The sequence below is a fragment of the Stegastes partitus genome, unplaced genomic scaffold, assembly GCF_000690725.1.
Source record: "Stegastes partitus isolate 25-593 unplaced genomic scaffold, Stegastes_partitus-1.0.2 Scaffold111, whole genome shotgun sequence".
Lineage (NCBI taxonomy): Eukaryota > Metazoa > Chordata > Actinopteri > Pomacentridae > Stegastes > Stegastes partitus.
Genome location: NW_007577842.1, coordinates 763,086 through 784,017, shown reverse-complemented (window position 1 = coordinate 784,017; position 20,932 = coordinate 763,086). Strand labels below are relative to the sequence as shown.

At 37.8% G+C, this 20,932-nt stretch overlaps 2 protein-coding genes across 3 annotated transcripts; both read right to left on the bottom strand.

Moving 5' to 3' along the window:
• Positions 1–6,253: 6,253 nt before the first annotated feature.
• On the bottom strand, positions 6,254–9,390 carry LOC103354556 (Schwann cell myelin protein-like). The gene is made up of 6 exons (XM_008277972.1): positions 9,322–9,390; positions 8,830–8,905; positions 8,234–8,617; positions 7,410–7,715; positions 7,130–7,312; positions 6,254–6,351 (listed from the first exon to the last, which is right to left on the bottom strand). Exons 2-6 carry the CDS (start codon positions 8,900–8,902, stop codon positions 6,254–6,256), a joined length of 1,044 nt encoding a protein of 347 aa, XP_008276194.1. The 5' UTR covers positions 8,903–8,905; positions 9,322–9,390.
• Positions 9,391–12,262: 2,872 nt separating this feature from the next.
• fen1 (flap structure-specific endonuclease 1) lies at positions 12,263–20,812 on the bottom strand. Of its 2 annotated transcripts, none has more exons than XM_008277961.1 (12): positions 20,713–20,812; positions 20,125–20,219; positions 19,081–19,183; positions 18,848–18,950; positions 18,562–18,625; positions 18,206–18,315; positions 17,749–17,885; positions 17,195–17,261; positions 16,812–16,892; positions 16,563–16,714; positions 16,139–16,253; positions 12,263–14,837 (listed from the first exon to the last, which is right to left on the bottom strand). In XM_008277961.1, exons 2-12 carry the CDS (start codon positions 20,204–20,206, stop codon positions 14,760–14,762), a joined length of 1,092 nt encoding a protein of 363 aa, XP_008276183.1. In that variant the 5' UTR covers positions 20,207–20,219; positions 20,713–20,812; the 3' UTR covers positions 12,263–14,759. The 2 variants fall into 2 exon arrangements, with proteins under 2 accessions (XP_008276183.1, XP_008276182.1); XM_008277960.1 differs by having other exon boundaries at positions 16,812–16,943; positions 20,713–20,811.
• Between the last annotated feature and the right edge of the window lie 120 nt (positions 20,813–20,932).

Genomic DNA, 20,932 nt, shown 5'->3' with positions numbered 1-20,932 from the left:
CATCATGTGTGTCTGACAGAGTGATGCTCTGCTGGATTTTACTTGTAAAGGTTCCGTCTGTGTTTTCCTCTATTTGGTTGTGAGAGTCCTGTTGGAGATTCCAGGTGAGTTGAGGAGGGGAGTGTGGACAGGGAGTGAAAGCTGAGCAGCTGATAGTGACAGACTCCTTCTCCTTCAGTTCACCTGAGATGTCAATTCTGGGACTCCACGGAGAATCTGTGGTTTCACAGCAAAAACATGTTTTACGTTTTAATCACAATATTTAATCACAATTTTTCTTCAACACTACACTGACACAGTGTTTGATTCTGAAAGCCAATGCTGACGTTTTGATATGTGTCAATTCTGGGACTCCACAGAGAATCTGTGGTTTCACATTGCATTTTATTCTTGAGAATACAACACATTATACCTTGAACCAGTGTTTAAAATCTACACATCTCCTTCTGTGACATTGAAACCTGCCCCAAATTCACATAGAGGCTTATAAAATCATCACTGATGATACATGTACACGAATGAAAAATAGTTCCTTTACTAGTTTTTTCAAGTGTATTGAAATGAACACAATGACAGTATAAAAGAAAATATACTATATAACTAGTAAATATTTGGCACAAATATACAAGCACTATTCAGTTGTCAGGCAGGACAGTCCATATGACTGTATTGCAACAACTGGCCTCATAGGAAGGAAGTTTGAAAGTTAGGCTCAATATTAGAAAAACAGGAATTTTTTTTTACCTTTAACTGTTATCCGTAGACGATCACAAGACGCTGTTGCCTTAAATTGCTCGTTCTCAATTCTGAAGAAGTATGTGTCTGTGTAACTTGTGTTTAAATTGGTAAACAAAGTGGTGCAGTTTTTGTGACTCAGGTTTCCAGTAATTTGCATTTGATAGATGATAACTGTTCCACTGCTGTTAAAGATCACATTCTTTGGATTATTTAGAAATTTAGAATCATTCTTAATCCACACTCCAAACGTTCTTCTTGCGGTGTTGAAATCCTGATCTTCATGGATGCTAAAGTTGCAGGGAATTTGCAAACAAGATCCACTCAGCGCCTCTGTGCTCTTTGGTGCAGTGATGAAGAGGCTCGGTGTGTTGGGACAGTTTGCCAAAGCACCTGTAAATTCAGTGTTATTCAACAAAATCCTGGTCTTTTTTTTCCTTGCTGTTAACAGTTTCTGTATAAAATATTTCAGCTTTTTTATTCTGAAGATTCAGACCATAAATGATTCTAGGAATGTCAAGCAAACAGCTCACCTGAAACAAGGAGAAAAATCAGGAACATGATGACCATCTCCATATTCACAGACACAAATTTATTCCCCTGAAGAAGAAGACAAAAAAACATCTGTTTAACTATTTCACTTGTGAAGTTTAGTATTTAGTGTCTTTTCAAGCAACTTCCCTCATACAGATTTACTAGAAACTCGCCCTGTGCAGTCAGAGTGATTCTCACTATCACTGTGCTTTAAAATGAGATGAAATATAAAAACTTCAGCTTCACAACAGTTTATCAGTTCATGTTTTGTTTTTGATAGTTTTTTGTCCGATGAAGTAAAACTAAGCAACTGACAATTACAAATACATAATGCATCTGGCAGTGCAGCGCACCAAGAATGACAAAATGAAAAGAGGAAACTAAGAAATAGAAGTGGTAAAAGTTTTCCTTACCAAACGAGTTCACAGGAAGTTTTAGGGTTTTACAATGAAGTGATTTTGAACAAAAGTGCAGTGAACCACGTAACCCAGCTGTTGTAAAATGATTGCAAGAAGAAAGAATAGAAAGAGGACTTACTGTTAAAGAAAGTGAAGTAAAGTCTTTTTTTTTTTGGTTTCATAGCTGTCAGATGTCACATGACCCTGATGACTAAAATACAGAAATAGCGTCACTGTTGCCCTTCCTACTAATACTAAAGGAGCAAAGGAACTAACAGAAGAAGTCAGATGTTATGGCATCGTGAACTCTTCAGCTTGCTTCCTCACATCAAAGACTTCTTGGTGAAACTTGACTCATTTTGAGCCAGTATGATTAAACTTATCCGGAATGGAATAAATGGAATAAATATCTGTCACAGCTGCATCTAAGCAAACACAAATGATGACCAAGTGCAGCAAATTGCTGACCTCCTGTGAACCCAAAGTTCTCTCATGTTTTTCCTTGTCTCCTTAAAAATTGCATTTGAATGTCATTAAATACATTGAATGTAGGCATCTAGTGGAGGACAGTGGCGGCTGGTGAGAATTTTTAGAATTTAGCAGACCCTTTTATCCAAAGCGACGTACATCTGAGAGCAGATACAACACAAGCAAGGATCTGGTCAGGAGAAAACAATCTGGATAACTGCCATAGAACAAGTTCAATTGTGATAGGGTGTTGATGCCAATAGCAGGCTGTAGGGAGGTAATAGGAATTTTATTTTTGTTTTGTTTGTTTGTTTGTTGTTTTTTTTTTCAGTCTGTCAAACGAAGGTCTGCTAAATGAAATTGTAGAATTGAAGAACTGCAAGCCATCAGGCAGCGTTATGCATCAGAGTCTTTGAGCGTGCACGACATTGTGAGGCAGGGTGTAGACAACGATCACACACTGAGTACATCCATCCATCCATCCATTTTCTATACACCGCTTAATCCTCATTAGGGTCGCGGGGCGCTGGAGCCTATCCCAGCCGACTTAGGGCGAAGGCAGGGGACACCCTGGACAGGTCGCCAGTCCATCGCAGGGCTACACTTAGAGACAGACAACCAAGCACACTCACATTCACACCTACGGACAATTTAGAATCACCAATTAACCTCAACATGTTTTTGGACCTTGTGGGAGGAAGCCGGAGAACCCGGAGAGAACCCACGCTGCACGGGGAGAACATGCAAACTCCACGCAGAAAGATTCCGGTGCCCCCACCGGGACGCGAACCGGCAACCTTCTTGCTGCGAGGCAACAGTGCTACCAACTGCGCCACCCTACAGCCCTCACTGAGTACATGTTAATGCTTTTTGCAGTTTGTATAATTAGGGAGGCAACTGCTGAGCCTTCTAAAAATATAATATTACAGGTATATGTGAACAAGCTGAGTTTATGGGTCACTGAGCAAACTCTTTCATGATAGCTTGCAGGCGGCGTAACTACTGAGGTACAGGGCAGCAGAGCGGTAGCAGCCACAATGAATGATCCTGTGAGCCAGAGCTCAAGACACAGAAACCCTGATTTTCAGATACTCTTCAGTTTCAGATCTCTCATGGTAGAAGTGTAGCAAAAGTCATGTGTGAAAAGACAGCCAATGGGGAAGCTCCTCGACTCGAATACGTAGACTTTTCAACTACAAATACCTCTGTACGCATTGACAACTCTTATTATATGTCCGTATGTTAATACAGATGAACAGATTTTTTTACACATTTGAAAACCTGATTACAGACAGACAAATTGTGAGACGACTTTTGTAGATTCTGGTTCATATTGAAAACTTCTTTTAAACATTGACAAATCTCACTTCGGATTGAGACACAGACAGACAACTCTCCATACACATGGACAAATAGTTTTGCTACAATAATGCCCCCATAGAGGAAGTGTAACATTAATAAACACAAAGTAAAGAATAATTCTAAATCTGTTAATAATACAAACATTGTTAATATAGCAAAAGAATATGAATTTTATTATTATTTTGTTATAATAATTCAAATTTAATATTGTGTTTGAGAACTACTTTTTATCTGGTCATTAGCAGTGGGGGCGGCACCCCTGTGCCCAGTATTAACCAGTTGCCACTGGTGAAGAAGCTGGTTAAGAAAGAAAAGGAAGTTAAGAAATTACTGACATCGTCTAATCATTAAAAAGGACACCAGTTGTGGTGACAAATACTGGCTCGTGCAATAGGAAACGAAATGTAAGACGGTTTTATTTTTGTGTTAAGATTACTTTAATTAACTGACACAAAGCTGACAAGAATTAGATGATGTTCATTGAGGTTGGTCAGAGGTTATCTCTAAAAACCATCATCTCATCTAGCATTTACCGATTGGTAGAAAAACCTCAGCTTTCTTCTCAGAATTAGAATTAGAAGCTTTATTGTGATTATAGTGCAGTGCAGGATGACAATACAGCGCAATTTTGAACAATAACATTTTAACAAGTAAACAAAGACAAGACAGTGAATAGACAAAAAAAAAACAAAAAAAAACACAACATGTTGTTCTAATTACATTGACATCCTTCCCTTCTTCTTGTGGCTCCTAATGACGATGAAGAAACTTCACTCCCTTGTCATCCTGCACTGAGTATCACACACGGTCAAAATGAAAACAGAATATATAAAGATATTACAAATGCTAAAAAAAGGTAAAGCCTACAGTACCACACTGACATAAATATTCAGACCTTTTGCTTGAAATTTAGCTCAGCTCGCTCTCATTTCTTTTGTCTTTAAGATGCTTCTTATTTAATTGGAGTCCACCTGTTGTAAATTGAAATGACTGAACATGATTTGGAAAGGCACACACCTGACAATATAAGGTCTCACAGCTGTCTATGCAAATCAGTTCAAAACCCAAGCCATAAGGTGGAAGCAACTGCCTGCAGAGCTCAAAGACAGGATTGTGTGCACAGTTCTGGGGAAGGGTACAAAAAAAATCGGTTGCATTGAAGATTCCCAAGACCACAATGATCTCTGTATTTCTTAAATGCTAGAAGTTTGAAACAAGCAGGACTCTTCCAAGAGCTGACTGCCTCGCCAAACTGTGCAACTGGGATAAAAGGCCTCAGTGAAAGAGGTGGCCAAGAACTTGATAGTCAATGTGACTGAGCTCCAGACATCCTGTGTGGAGATGTGCCTGTGTGCCATTACAGCAGCTCTCCTCTGATCTGGGTTTTATGGCAGACAGAAGATTCTCAGTAAAATATACATGAAAGCCCACTTGGAGTTGCAAACAAGCACCTAAAGAGCTCTCAGACTGTCAGAAACAAGATTTTTTTAGTCTGATGAAAAAAATGATTTTACCACTTGACCTCAGTTCTCAGCATTCGTGTCTGGAGGAATCAGGCACCTCTCATCACCTTCAGGATACCATCCAAACAGTAAAGCATGGTGGTGGCAGTATCATACTGCAGAGGTGTTTTTCAGCTGTTTTACCAGGAACACTGTTCAGGGATGAAGGGAAAGCTGAACAGAGTAAGAGGTATTGAGGTGTCCTTAATGAAAATCTGCACTATTGCGCTCAGGACCTAAGACTTAGCCAAACTTCCAAATTTTCCAATATTTGGTTTTTACTTTGTCATTATGGAATATGAAACAATTTTTTTTTACATGAGGCTGTAACATGTGAAGGGATCTGAATACTTTGTGAATGTACTATAATCTTTGGAAAGGAAACAACACCGGGACTGTGCCCAGAACTGCATTTACTGCAGCAGAAAAGCTCCAAACTGGGGGCTTTACTGAAGAGTTGCTACATGTGATGAGTGGTTAAGGCTCAAGAAGTACCACAGGTTTTCCACTAACCCCATGTTTGACTGTTGGTCCTTTTACGTGCCAAAGAGTCAGTGGTCAAAATGATGCACCTCTTGTTCCTGATGGCAGATGAACACCCTGCATGGCAGCTCCAACTGTGTATGTAGGTGGGTTAATGAGAAACACACCGTAAAAGACTTTGTAGAGCCTTGATTAGGTTAAAAGGTGATGTATAAGATTATTTACCAGTTGATGCAATTTGTGCAGCACTTACGGTCACTTATGCTACAGTTGTGTTCATTCTCGCAACACAAACATTAGAGAACATTATAGACCAGATTTAGACCCTCAAACATCACCCTCATCGCATCATTTTTTTGTGTTCCAGTGTGAGTCACTGAATGAAGTTGTTACAGCAAAAATGTTAGCAAAAAAATGGCATATTTACATGACCATCGGACATTAGATACTTTTGCTTCTTTGTAACTGATTCTTAAGAGCTACAGCAAATTAAATGATATTTTCTGGGTTTTTACTTCCTCCTCGGACTTGCAGACACTTTACTTCTTAATGATGTAAAGATGCAACGCTGCTCATCTCACAGTTTACTGCCACTGGTTTGTTGGAGCATCTTGATCTGAAGAAACTGAAAGGAAAAACAAGGTAGAAGCAAAACAGAGCGAAGTGAGTTTTGTTTTGTTTATGCTCTGAAAAATCATCTACCTCATTCAGCCAAAACATATTTAAAATCAATCTGTTGTTGCTAATCAGCACATCACAGAAACGGTTCTCTCACCACTCAAAGAGGATCAGTGTGTTGACCAGCAATAAGATTCCCAATGTCTTCACTATGACTTGGATGCCAACCAGTGTCCCGGACTGTTCATCACCTGCAACACAACAGCACAGCTGTAGTTGATGGAAAAAGACCTCATCACAAACATCCTGAACTACCATGTCTTTGCCTGCCTTCAAATATCAACTGATGTCCCCTTGACAGCTGGTTGCCCAGATCTGTCTCGATCCTTGCTGGTCACTTGAAAGCCATAAACCTTTGTGTCAGCTTTGATCATTTCCAGTCTGCCATCATTGGTCATCATTATCCAGATGAAGTTGTTAACAGGAGAGTTGGTTCTGCAAGAGCAGGTTAGATTCACCTCGTTGCCGACTGACACCGGATCAGTGGGGCTGATCAGCAGTGAAGTGTCACTGGGAGGATCTGGGATGGATTTTACAGTGATAAAAAAGAAAATACATAAAGTGAGAGAAAGACGAATATTTCATAGTAAAATACAAAGACTCTCTCGACACCACCATACAAACATAACAATGAGGAAGAGTTTTTTTTTTTGTTTTTTTTACCTATTCAGAAAATCAGAAATCAGGTTGTGATCAAACACACTTTTGTTGGTATCTTAAAACCTTTTGATGGATAAAGTACAATCTACCATCGTCATGAAACAAATTAAGTCTTACACTTAACACTGAGTCGTTTGTGTCTCTACAGGTAAAGCAAAAAACAAAAAAACACATAGCATTAAACAATTATATTAGCAGATTAATTAAAAAAATAAACAAGACTATATTTACTTTCAACAGTGAGAGGAATCTCAGCTGACATCTGATTACCAACAATATTTGTGGCCTCACAGTAATAAAGTCCTTTACCAGTGACATTAAACCTATAAAAGTTTCCTTTGGCTACTTCCATGGATCCGTCTGTGGTTTTTATGAACCAGGTGAAGTTGATGAGAGGAGGATTGGCTCTGCTGGAGCAGGTCAGGTTCACCCAGCTACCTGCTGACACCAAACCTGATGGACTGATGGATGCTGACGTTTCTTTGGGGGCATCTGAGGAAAATGGGACAAAATGGACAACATGAAAGATGAATCAGAGGCTGAATAAACCAGAAACAACAAATCAGTATGTGCAGACAGGTTCACTGACATGAAACATGGAGAGTCTCTTGTGTCTCTGCTGTCTTTCCCTGTTTTCCTTCATCCACAGGATATGTGGCAGAGCAGCTGATGTTGTATCCATCATGTGTGTCTGACAGAGTGATGCTCTGCTGGATTTTATTTGTAAAGGTTCCGTCTGTGTTTTCCTCTATTTGGTTGTGGGAGTCTTGTTGGAGATTCCAGGTGAGTTGAGGAGGGGAGTGTGGACAGGGAGTGAAAGCTGAGCAGCTGATAGTGACAGACTCCTTCTCCTTCAGTTCACCTGAGATGTCAATTCTGGGACTCCACGGAGAATCTGTGGTTTCACAGCAAAAACATGTTTTACATTGAAAATACTGCAATCGATAAAGAGATGTACAAACATATGGGTTTTGAAAGTCAGTGCTGACACTTTGATATCTAGACTGCATTGTGATTACATTTCCCTGTATTATTTTACAAAATAAATTGCAAACAAAAAAGGAGTATGTTTTCATTTATTTAGAATTCCAATCATGTCATCCATCTTTATTTTCACTCTCACATGATAACAAGGAATAAAAAGTATATTTTTAAACACGTCAAAAGCAATGTCCAAACATCCAATATGTGTGTTTTTTTTCCTTTTAATGTACTAATATGGTAGCGTAAGCAATATTAGATTATTATTATTATTTATGTTTTTTTTTTTTTTAGTATAAAACCTAACAGAAAAACTCTTGATACTCCCTTTAGAGTTACACAATTGAGGTTTGGGATAGGGGGTTTTTAATTTGGCAAAAGCTGCAACTGATTTGTTAAAAATTGTTAAAATAACAGCATGAACTTTCCTACCTTTAACTGTTATGAAAAGAGGATCACATTCAGCTGTTGCCTTAAATGGCCCGTTCTCAATTCTGAGGAAGTATTTCTCTGTATAAGTGGTGGTTAAATTAGAGAACACAGTGGTGCAGTCTCCCTGGCTCAGGTTTCCAGTAATTTCCATTGGATAGGTGTTAACTGACCCACTACTGTTGAAAATCACATTCTCTGGTTTTCTGTGAAAGATGGGATGACTTTTAATCCAGACTCCAAACATAGTTCTCCGGCTGTCAAACTGTTCTTTTCCTGATCTAGCTCTAAAGTTACAGGGGATTTGCAAACAAGATCCACTCAGTGCTTCCATGTTTGTTGGTACAGTGATGAAGAGGGCGACAGGGGGACAATCAGACAAGGCGCCTGTAAAACCAGAATCAGAATCACGATAAATAGTAAACATCTGCATGAAGAGAACATTTACAATGCAAAAAATTACTTAAGCATCCATGTGTTTCTTGCTGGTCTTTTCACCTACATACTGTGAATATAAAATATGCATAAAATGTCTTTGTAAAGTATCTCTATCTGCACTGGTCTTTCAGGCTGTAAATGATGAAAATAAAACAGCTCACCTGCAACAAAGAGGAGGCTCAGTAACATGTTGTTCGTCATGATTTTCACCGACAGGACTGGCATCAAGCTCATCACCTGTAAAATTAAATTAAATTAAATTAAATTAAATTCTAAAAAAAATCTTTGATGATGCTTTTGGGGGGAAAAAAACATGCAAACTATGTTGAAATGTGTAACAGAAGTTCAGTCTAACAATGTACACATTAATATAGTGCTGTTCATAATGGCACACAATATTTAAGACATAGTCTTAAAATATCACAACAGTGAGCGTATAGAGTTTCAGATTAAGTAAAATATGTCTCAATCAACTTTTTGTGTCCTTGCACTTACTTCTTCTAAACAAAACATTAGCCCAAAAAAACACAACAAAAAACAAAACATGAAACAATCTATTTTATAGTTGAGTCAACTCAGACTTACATAATAAAGTAACTGTCGAAGAAGTGAAATCCATTAAAAAATTAAAAAAAAAAAAAAAAAAAACTTACCAAAGAAGCTGGTCAGCTTACAGTAAATATGGGAGAAACACAAACAGTTCTCACTTTGCAGCTCAGAAGAGGAAATGGGTGTGGTGCGAACTTTTCCATTAGTTACAAGAAATAGGATGGACGCTTTATTTTACAATATGTTATATATTTACTGCAATTTATTACTTCAATCACGAAAATAATGAAATGATTTGAAGACATGTAAATATTAATTTCAAGTGTGTGAACAATGAAGAAACATGCTACTGAATAAAACACAAAAACGCAGTTTCAGCTGCAGCATTCAGTCGTAACAAGTAGCTCTATCTGTCTTTTTCTATATTAGGTTCAAACTATAAATCACATGAGCAACCAGCTCATCTAAAAGAGGAAGATACTCAGTAGTGTTTAAGCTGTCCCGTTCACACGCGTTGCCTGACACTCATCATGTCGACTACAAACATTAAGGTGCAGTTAATCTTTTTTTTTTAGCATTCCTGGTTATGCAGGCATAATTCCACTCTGAATTCACAGATATAAATGTCTTGTGCAATCAGAGTTCAGTAAACAGGCAGTGATATTTTTAGACCTGCATTTTCACACATATTATATCAGATTTACGAAACAGCTCAGATTTGAGTTTATTTCAGGTTTTGTTTATTGATGAAAACTGTTAAAATGAAATATTTCAGTGTCTTTTTTTCAGTGCAAATCATAAATCAAAGAATATCTCAATTTTTTTGCTTAAAGGGACAAAAAGAAGTAAAAGCAGAAAAAAGCTACCAGACAGGTTTGCAGAAAAAAGGAGAAACAATAAGATCTTGCAATATAAAACAAAACTGATGCAATTCTGGATTTCAGCTAATGCCAGGAAATGTATGCAACAGTTAAAAAAAAAAAAACAACAACAAAAAAACTAAAATGCTGGACCAGTCTGTGTCAGTTTGGACAGAATTTAGGAAATATATTTCTCCACTATGTCAGATTTTGTTCAGACTTTACCCCCCAAAAAAGATCTGTAAAATGCTTTAAGTGACTTTTTAGAATACGTTTTCAGACATTGGGATTTTTGAATGTTCACCATAAAAAAAACCCCCAAAAAACAACATCTTACCTAGGTCAAACATTTTCAATTACTGATCCTTGAAAATGGAAAAAAGTGCTGCCAAGTGAGGTTGGCTTCAAGACCCTAGAAAGCTTCTCTAAGTGTATAAATTGTGGCTTTGGTTGACATTTTACTAACGTTTGAGACATCTAACATCAGTAGGATGTGATGTGTGGCTATTATTGTAAGTCAAGTATTAAATTATTATTATTATTATTACTATTATTATTGTTATTACTATGATTATATATTTAATCCCTATCTTTATATATATATATATACATATATCTTTTCTATATACCCCCCATTCAGAAGCCCATTTTTCATATTCTGTTTGCACTACTCTCCTTGTTTGCACTATTTCTTATATTTATATGTACATTTTTTTTATTTTTTTCCTGTCTGGTATATGTGTACCTCTGTTGAATGCTGCTATCAACAATGTGAATTTCTCCACTGTGAGATAAATAAAGGCATATCTTATCTTATCTTAAATTGTTTTCTTTAATGGCATGTCAAAATGGTAATTTTGAATGGACTTTTTGTATGATCACAAAAACTGGTGTTCAGAAGGTTTATATGTTGTCTTTCTGTGAAAAAATTACCAACATATGAGGCTCCTTTTGCCTTAAAGAATGTTCCAATGTACTTGAAATGAGCCCTGAACAGAAAAGCTGATTCAACACGTCACAGTAAGTCTCATGTTTGTGGAAACACATCATGCTCAGTGCTACAAGAAGACAAGTCAAACTGGATCAGTGCTACACTAAAAGGATGTACTCAATGGAAATTTCATTTATTTACAGAACCCATTTTAATGTCTCTGTTGGCCTTTATGTCAAGTTTGGCTACTTGATCAATGCAGTTGGGTGCATAAACGTTTCCCTCGCATCCTGCTCCTTTTCTTCCTTGTCAGTGGTGAGTCCAGACCACCAGTTTTTGTGGTCCCACAATGACCATCACCATTTTTGAAAGTCAAAAAAGCTTCCAAAAAAAAGAAAAAAAAAACAGAACCTTGGCTTTCCATACTTGCCACACATGAGATTCTAGTAATGTTAGAGGTGTCAAAACTTGATGAAATGCTGAAAAGAGACTTTATTTATGAGTAGGAAGCATGGATATATCCATATATATCCATCCACTTATATATATATATATATATATATATATATACACACACACACACACACACATTTACAGGAACTTTCTGTAGCCCTTAAACCAATCTTGTTTAAAAATGTTTCACGTTTTTTCCATTTTTAGGGGCGGATATTTTGAAATTTGGCCTTTGCTGAAGTCATTTAATCACTTTGATGTACTGGAAAATACCTCGCCAAATTTCATGGCCGTTGGAGTTAAACCCTTAACATGACTTCCCCAATAAGATGGGTTTTTTTAGGCTGAAAAAAAAATTGCAGGTCAGCTTTATGTAGAACACAGTAAAGCACAATAATGCAGACATACTGTCATCTTTATATTTGAATAACAACTAACAGTAATTGATCATCTTGTTTATAATACTATTCAGTATTTAAGAAAAACGACTCAACCACTTTGTTGTAAATTGCACACCTACAGCAAACTATTAATTCTCGGTTGAGATTATTACAATACAAGTGGCTCGTGCGTGTTTATGTTACTCCGGTGAAATTAAACCAATATAATCCAAGTATTCCAGATACATGTACAAAATGTGGAGAAGAAAAAGGAACACTGTTCCATTGTATTTGGGAATGCAGGGAAATGAAGACATTATTCTGGGTTTCAATAAAACAATCTGTGAAAGATGTTATCTCTACAGACTTACCATAGGATCCTTCCTTTATAATCTTAGGTTTATATCCCAAACACGCAAGATTTACAAAAAATGAGCAGCTCTTTATTGATATTTGTCTACTACAAGCAAAAAGATTGATTGCATTACACTGGAAAAACATTAGCCCACCGAGCATTGGACATTGGGTTAAACAGATGTTGGCTACACTTCCATTGGAACAGATTACATACCTGCTGAGAGGAAAAAAGGACTTGTTTGAAAGCATTTGGAGGCCTTGTATATTTTTTGCCGAAAACATTGGCTTAACAGAAGATCAGAAGGAAGACAACACATAAAGACTGTTTGGTGCTGCTTGATGTATTAAGTGTCCCTGTATATTTGTCATCATGTTCTATTTAGTAAACCTGCATTTTGTGTCTAAGAGGATGTTCTTTTAAGTGTTTGTCTATGTCATGTAAAAATGACCTAAATCACAAATAAACATAATTTTGGAAAAAAAAAATTGCACACCTACACACAGAATTAAGCAACAATTAATTAAATATTAACTCGTGAACAGTGAACATCCTCTTCTCCTTGTAGCTTATGATTGCTATCAGTCATTAACTCTCCTGTCACAGTTCACTTCTGCATGAACATGAAACAGAGACAGAGTGGTTCAAGTATGTCAAGCCGGTTTATTTATTTATTTTTCATATTTTAGCAGTTCTGTGATATTATAGCATCTCAAAGGGGTGTGGTCAGCTTTTTTGTATTGGATTTATGTGACGGACAAAAGCAAACTGTGATCTGTTAGTTTAGAAACACATGTTTGAAACAGAAGAAAACTTCATTTATTGCCTGGTTTCAAGTAAAGTCTTGATGTAAGTCACAAATTGTTGAGAAGGTGTCCTATATTATCCAGAAGCACTTCAGGATACAAGGCCTGGTCACTATGTAAAAATATTACAATACATTACAAAGGAGAAGTCCATTTATGACCTAAAATGTTGTTCTTCATGCATTTGTAAAGATGATTTATTAGTTTGACTCAGATTAACATGATAAACGAAGATCTTACAGTTGAATTAAGATGAGTCAATATTCATGAAACATTTGAGTTTAGCGCAGCAGTTTCCTACTACACATATAGTGAGTCTATGTAGTTTAACTGGACTCATAAATGTTTCTAGAACACACAGATCACCTGCTTTACGATGATCTTCCTATGATGTAGACGTAGGCTCGAGGAACCATCTGAGGTTCCTCCCTGTTGTAACTGTAAGGGCTTGTGCAGGAACCCACTCAGAAAGGTTCTTTAAGGAATGATTTTGTGGGGTTTGGGGTTCCATTTTGGACTCATTGTAATAAATAAGATGGAATTGGTGACATGAGTCATGTGTCAATTTCCCCAAATACACAAAACCAGTCTCTAAAACTTACACTTGGTAACATCTCCAATATTGTTCAAAAGAACGCCGTAATTTAATGCTAAAAACATATAACCTATAATAATTTCTTGCTGTGTTTTTATGTTAGTGATGAAAGAAATTTGTACACAATTACAAATAAAACCAAGTTTAAAAAGATTAAGTATATAAAACAAAAAAACAAACAAAAAAAACTCTTCTGGAGCCTCTTTTGAGTTACTAGAGGTTCCCACAGCATCGTCTCTTCTCTGAATTGAACAGAATTGAAGCAAGGGTTCCTTAAAAAGATTTCTTTTAATTCTAATAGATTTATCATGATAAACCCTTTCTGACAGAGAAATATTTTTTGTATATTGCTATGACCATTCTGCAGGACCCAAGTAAGTAACATTCCTTGTGCACTTGTGTTACCATTTTCTCATCCCACATACAGTATTATCAGTCACACTGTTTCTTTTTCGTATTCTCACAGCGGTTCAGCCGGTCACACAAATAAACCTTTCACAACTCATTTCACCACACTTATGACCAGCATGACATTAAAGGGAAGCTAGATAAACATGTAGTGGCCGCAATACATGCATTTTAGTTGTTGTGCAGTGAACGCAATATGCTGACTAACTGGACTCCTTAGTGTTTGTATTTTTTAAAAACAAAGGTTTTAAAGAATACATAAATCATGATCATGAATGTTACTGTAATGTTGGCCACTGTCAGCGCGTGTATAGACTGTTCACTTTTATTTAGGAGTGTATCCATAACCCAAAAATAAAGCCAGATGTTTTGTCCTACACATAAAGGTTTTTCTATATTATGAAATTACTGGTTCTTTAAAACACTTGTACGTTGTGAATATGATGGAAGGTTCAGTTATTAGTTTTCAATTAATGCAAAAAATGATGCCACAGTCACATTTCTCTACAAAAAAAAAAAGTTCTCATTTTTATTTGAAACATCTTCATAAAACTATTTGATACTCATTAAAATACATTTAGTTTTATATTTGTTTGGTGGTGTATAACGCACAGCTGTTTGGACAACTGGTAGCACAAAATCTATTGTGTTGCCTTTTTCTCCTGCTTCACCTGCAGTTGTAGCCTTTACAAAGTAAAAGTTATTTAAAGTAACAATAACTTTTCAGAGAAATTAAAGGAGTCTTGTGGTCAGTTTATTTGCCCTTTCTAAATTTGCCCGGTGTGGCTCCGGTCTTCTGCTTTTTCTTTGCTGATCCTTTTGTCTCGGGTTCCTAAGAAAAACAAAAGTGACATGACTGATAAGTTCAGAAAATTACTGAAGAGACACCACAGCATTTTCCTTGTTATTAAAGCACAATTAAACTTTGCAGCCTGGTCTTTATGGTTAAAAGAGAACTAGATAGCGGTTCAGACATGGGGAAATGCATTAAACACTCCTGTAGGTGGTTAAATAACAACAGATTAAGTGCAAACACATACAGTTACATTTAGAAGTACAGTCATGATTCGATAATCCGACACTAAATGTAAAACCTTCTTTTATGTCGGACAGCAAGGCTGTCAGATTGTAAAGACAGAGGTCAAGATACAAGGAGGGCTTGATGCTTGAAGGGTAATTTGTTGTTAATATGTATTGTTTATAGTTGCTATAATAACTAGTGTATTGTTAGAACACTATGCATTGCTGGATTTTACAGCTAATTGACCGGTGCGCTTGTGCATGGGCCCGTCAGTTGACATTAAAGATAAATACATTCAGACAGCAGGCTGAAGTGACCTAAATCCAATTTTCTTTTCCTCCAATGCGACCTGTCTTTTCATGACAGTCTGAACAACACAGATCCAATTAATGATGACTTTCTGAATATTTGGCACGGTCGGGGGGGCACTTCCACCCTAGGGGTGTGCTCCAATGGGGTGGAAGTGGCCGGAATGCAGAGGTAGTACTTCGTTGCTGATGCCAGTTTAGGATAGTGGTCACAGTTCTGTTTCCACCATTGGTGGTAGCAGCGGAGGAGTGGCAGTTACACTCCACCATTACCATCCGTGTTTACTTACCTAAACACTGAGCAGGTTCACTGTGTGTGACGTCATCGTGTCCTCTTCTGCGCATGCGGGACACTTTTGGGTCGTATGAAGTTCACACAGCAGATCACATACAAGTCGCATGTAATTGGAAATGTGAACGAACTCGCAAAAAAATCTGAATTGAGCATTAAGTCCTGCAGTTTGTACATAGCCCGTCAGAATCCAAGGCTGTCTGTATGTTAAGGGTATTTTTAATGGGTTCCGTTCGTTTTTCCCAAAAACCGGTCGGACTATCAAGTCACGACTGTACATACATTTTAGTACATTTTGGACCCTGTACATATAATTTTGACTGATCTCTGTTAATTTTATATTGAATTCATGATTATATTTTCTGCTGCAAGTTACTCCTTTTCTTTTTTACTCAAGATGCATCCCATACAGCAGCTCAAGTCCAATGTTTCCAAGACATTCATGTTCATGACGAGTGTATGAACAGTTCTGACTATAACTGCAGGTGGCCATGCAGTTTTCCTAAATGTACCTTCCGTTTGGAGGACAACGATCCGGTGACGGAGAAGAAGGAGTCCAGTCGTCCCTGTGTGCTGCCCTGTCGGCTCTTCACAATCTTCTTACAGCCGTTACGAATCCTGTCCTCACTGCACACACACAAATAAATGGATCACTTTTTTTTTTGAAAGTTGCACTTTATACTCTGTGTACAGTGTTATTTTTTATCAGCCCATTTATTAAAGTATTTCACAAGCACAAAAATAACAAGCGTAAATAAACAGGTGTCTAAGCCAAATGGGAGATTGTGAACAAACTCTGGAATACAATCTGCAGTAAACATGATATTTTAAAGCCTGCTCAAGTGATGTCAGTAACATGAACTCTTTGTCTACTTGGCCAACAGTGTAGCCTAGTGGTCAAATATTTTACAATCAGAGAGTCTAGATTTCATTCACCTGAACTGTTTCTCAGTACACATGAACTGAATCAGTCCCTCCTCATCCGGCTCGGTCCACTTCAGGTCCACTGAGGAGCAATCCACCACTTCTGGCTTCAAAAACAAACCCCTGGCTTCTTTGTACAGCCAGTCCTCTGGAGCGGGGTGTTTCTGCATGACATCAAGCAAGACACCCACAAAATCAGAACCTGTAACCTGTTTGACTGGTTTAAGCACAGGACAGGACTGTAACCAACATGGAACTTACATTGCCGTCAATATTGTCAAGGATCTCCTCGATGCTCCCATGCTGTCTGATCAGATCGATGGCTCTCTTCGGGCCGATCCCCTTGATGGTGCCGCAGTAATCACAACCAAGAAGAATGCACAAGTCTATGAACTGGAAGGAAGAACAGGAAGGACATGCACCTTGTTCAACTGTAGCTCCACAGCTACAGAAAATAACACCACATTTCTGCAAATAATTAGCACAGCATGGCGATACACACTGGGAAACAGTCTGCAGAGTGCAGTGTCAGCAGAATCAAAGCAGGGGAAGTTCTTTTTGAAATTTCATCTCAGTAAAAAAAAAAAAAAAAAGTGGTTATATAACATGTTTCACCTTTCCCAAAGCCAGGAAAACAACTTTACCTGTTCATTGGTGAGGCCGATGTCCTGCAGGATGCGACTAAAGTGGAACTCTTGAATCGCAAGCTTCCTGACACAAAAATAAATCCCTTTAATCTTTAAGTTCACAAAGGAATACACTGCTATTCAATTCAGTAACTATTCTATTTGTGTTAACAGCAGGTGCACTGACTTGTTGAGATCCTAAATACACAAAATAATCCAAACCAGTCACAATAAATTAGGTTCCTACTGAGACAAACAACATCGTCATTACTAAAGTCGTTCCATTCAACTTTTGCTACCACAGCAGTTAGAAAGAACTACTGTGGTACTTGTAGCATCTAGTGTATTGAATCCTAATTTCTCCTAAATCAAACTGAGCTGTTAAGACAATCCAACACTGTCATCATTAACAGAATATTGCTGAATGCATTCTATCATCATCAAGTACAAAAACAAGATTTATTAATAAGGTACACCACAAACTGGAGAAAAAACACATAAACATCAGATCATTTCTGCAAATATCTTTATAGCACAGCCTAAAAGTGGATATCAGTGCTGCAGGTTCATACTTTGCTTCACTGGCAGTGAGATGTCGAAGCAGAACATTTGTTCCAAAGGTCAAACCGTCCATATCCTCTGTTGCTGTGGCAAAGACCTTCCCTGCTTTAACCAGAGCAGCACAGCTGGCCTCGGCCTCACACGGAGCCTGCAACACAAAAAACACTGAGTTACACAGAATTATTCAACCTGATCCATTCTGTTGCGTGTATTTAAATATTGTAGTTGCCAAGCAAACAACAGAACCGTTTTTTAAAATAGGGAGAATATCACTGTTTATTAACTGTATAAGAGCGAACATTGTCTTAAGACCAACATTCGCAGTTTATGTTTCATTGTTATATTTTCAGTCTTTCTAGGTCTTTAAAGTCAAGTTACACACTGAGAAAGTAACTGGGAACTAGAAAAGTAAGAGCAGTAAAAGGAATACTCTGGAAAGAAGCAAAACACAGCAAGTCTTGATCTCACCTCGATGTAAGGCACCCCCATCATGGTCAGCAGCTTCTTGCACTCGTCATTATGTTGCCTGGTGACTTTAACCAGACGCTTGGTGAATTTGTCAATATTCTCTTGTTCCCCTGGTGTGAGACAAAAAATATATGTTATATATATGCTATGTTATATATGTGTACAATATGTAATATTTTTTCTCCACATAAACTGTGCTCACAACCTCTATTTAAAACGTATTGTAAAAGTGCTTTCAAATCAAACAAAGAACTCATCATTAGCTTGACTCCAAAACAATACAGATCAGCAACCTCAAACAAGACATTCTGATTTTGACCTCTGTGGCAAATAAATAAATAAATACACTTTTGTACCCATTTCTTGGGCTTGAGCGAGCATCTTCTCAGCTTCTGCTCTCCTCTCTCCTCTTTTCTCAAGCTGGAAGATGAGCGCAAGAACAGAGTAAGAGCGAAATGTAAATAAGAGACAGGAAGTAAGGTGCCACGCTGCAGGCGAGTGAAGAAGGTGAGGAGATGAAGCGTGAACCACTGCAATACCGGACATCAAATAAAATACATACAGAGGATTTGTGTGATTACCACATCTTCACAGAGAGCATCCAGAAGGGAAGCATCAGACGAAATCAGAGGCCACACTAACCTCTGCTGACTTGAGCTGTGGGGGTTTGCCATCAAACACGTACACAGGTTTGATGCCATGTTCCAACATGCGGATTGTCCGGTAGAACATTCCCATTAGGTGGCTGTGAACAACAGCAAAGGAAAATCATTTCATTATTGTGCCCAGACTGAGGATCGATGTACTATTGCTACTACTGTGCCTATAATGTGTCTATAAATATGCTTTCTTGGTCTAAGTTTTAGGTTGTTTACCTTGTCGTCTCTCCATCTTCATTCTGCAGAACGTTACCATCCTGACGCACAGCAATTAGAAACTGGTAGATGCACATGGAGGCATCTATAGCAATTTTCCTGCCTGCAAAAGTTAACGACCGCATTAGCAAAATAGTGTTTTATAAGGGAAAGGAAAATGATAAGATTTGTTGTTTCTTTACTGGCTGTGGCTTTTTAACTGTTGAATTTATCACTCCATAGATTCAGACCCGCATTAGAAAAAAGAAGAAATTGTCTGTGCAAAAAGCCCCTTTATTTGGTCTTTACGAAAACAGAAAGAAAGCAAGCTTTGAATTCTCCATTTGAAATTGTTCTTACACTACAATGATAAACTGTAAGTTACAGCATTTTGGTTTCAGCCTCAATCGGCTAAATAAATGAGGTAGAACTCCATTCTGCTATGGCTTTACCTTTTCATGCAAGTAGTGACCCTATTACAATATATCATCCATGTCCAAAATTTCTGAACTTTCCTGCCCCAAGTTTATCAAAAGGCCTCTTAGATCCTCAGAACAGCTGTTAATAAGTGTGGCATGATCAAACCTGGTGGATAAGAGAGATTGTGTCTTTGCTATGTCATCTTAAAAGCTTTGGAATAACCTCTCTATGCATCAAATGTTTCAACTTGATTAACATTTTTAAGAAAAAACTGCAAGCCATACAAAGGAAATTGTAGTTGTTGAAGCTGTTGAAGTTGAATTGAAGTTGTTGTCATATGTGACAGGATTTCTATAAGTAATTTATATATTTCTTTATTTTACCAAATGATCTTGCAAAATTGTAGCCCTGTTTGTCTTTTTTTTTTGCATTTATAATTTTACAAGATACTTTTTCTGTCTTGCTTATTGCACATATTTGTGTTGATGCCTGTATTTCAGCATCTACAGTATGGTGACAAACTGTTGTATTTTACTCAATTCAATCTCTGTCTTATCCTCATAACACCTTATGTGGCAACACCAATCTCATTTGCTGTGTGGTTCACATCATTGATTCGCAGGAAAATTAACCTGTGATAGTTACCAAAGTAGTTCTTGATGTCTTGCTCTTTAATGGCACCAGGGGCCTGATCAGCAATCAGCTTGGCAAGTCCGTGTATTCCCATTATGGTAGGAAATCTGAAAAAAAACACCATTAAAATCATGCTAATGATTTCTATTGACACATCCATCCTGACTACATTTCCCATAGGCCTAAACACTTGCTATAATACAGGGCTTAAGCTCCCTCCACGCTGCTGAAATGTTCAGAAACAATGCAGGACAAGTATAGTTTGTTTACATACGTGCTATTTACAGTGTCGCCGGTTACATGACTACCTCCTACTAGGTGAGGTAGTGAGTGTGGGAGATCTGTGCATGAACAAGTATTCAATATCACGTTAAACGACTTTATTATAGGCATCTGAAAGGCAGGAATGTGTCCTGGCATGTTGCTAACTGTGCCGCAGACACGTAGCGGTAAAAAGACGACAGAATGAGGCTAGCTAAAACATAACCAATGCTAGTTTAAATCATAACAAAAGTATTCTTGGCTAACTGCGACTACTCACACCTCTAACGTTCAGAGTTAATTCAGGTTAAACAGCTTTATTGTTCGCAACAGACTCACCCGTTAGCTGGAACACTCTGTTTCGTGCACTTTCTCCGGCGTCTCGAGCGCGAGGAACTGCGTCCGTTTCGCGGGAAATCAAATGGCAGACATTACCTATCAATCGATCGAGCGCGGCATCCTCGCAGCCGCTGAGAACCTGCACATTGATAGTGCCGGTTTGATTAAACCGGCCTGGATTCTAACACGGAAATCCCGCAAGGGCATTCGATTGGTTCAG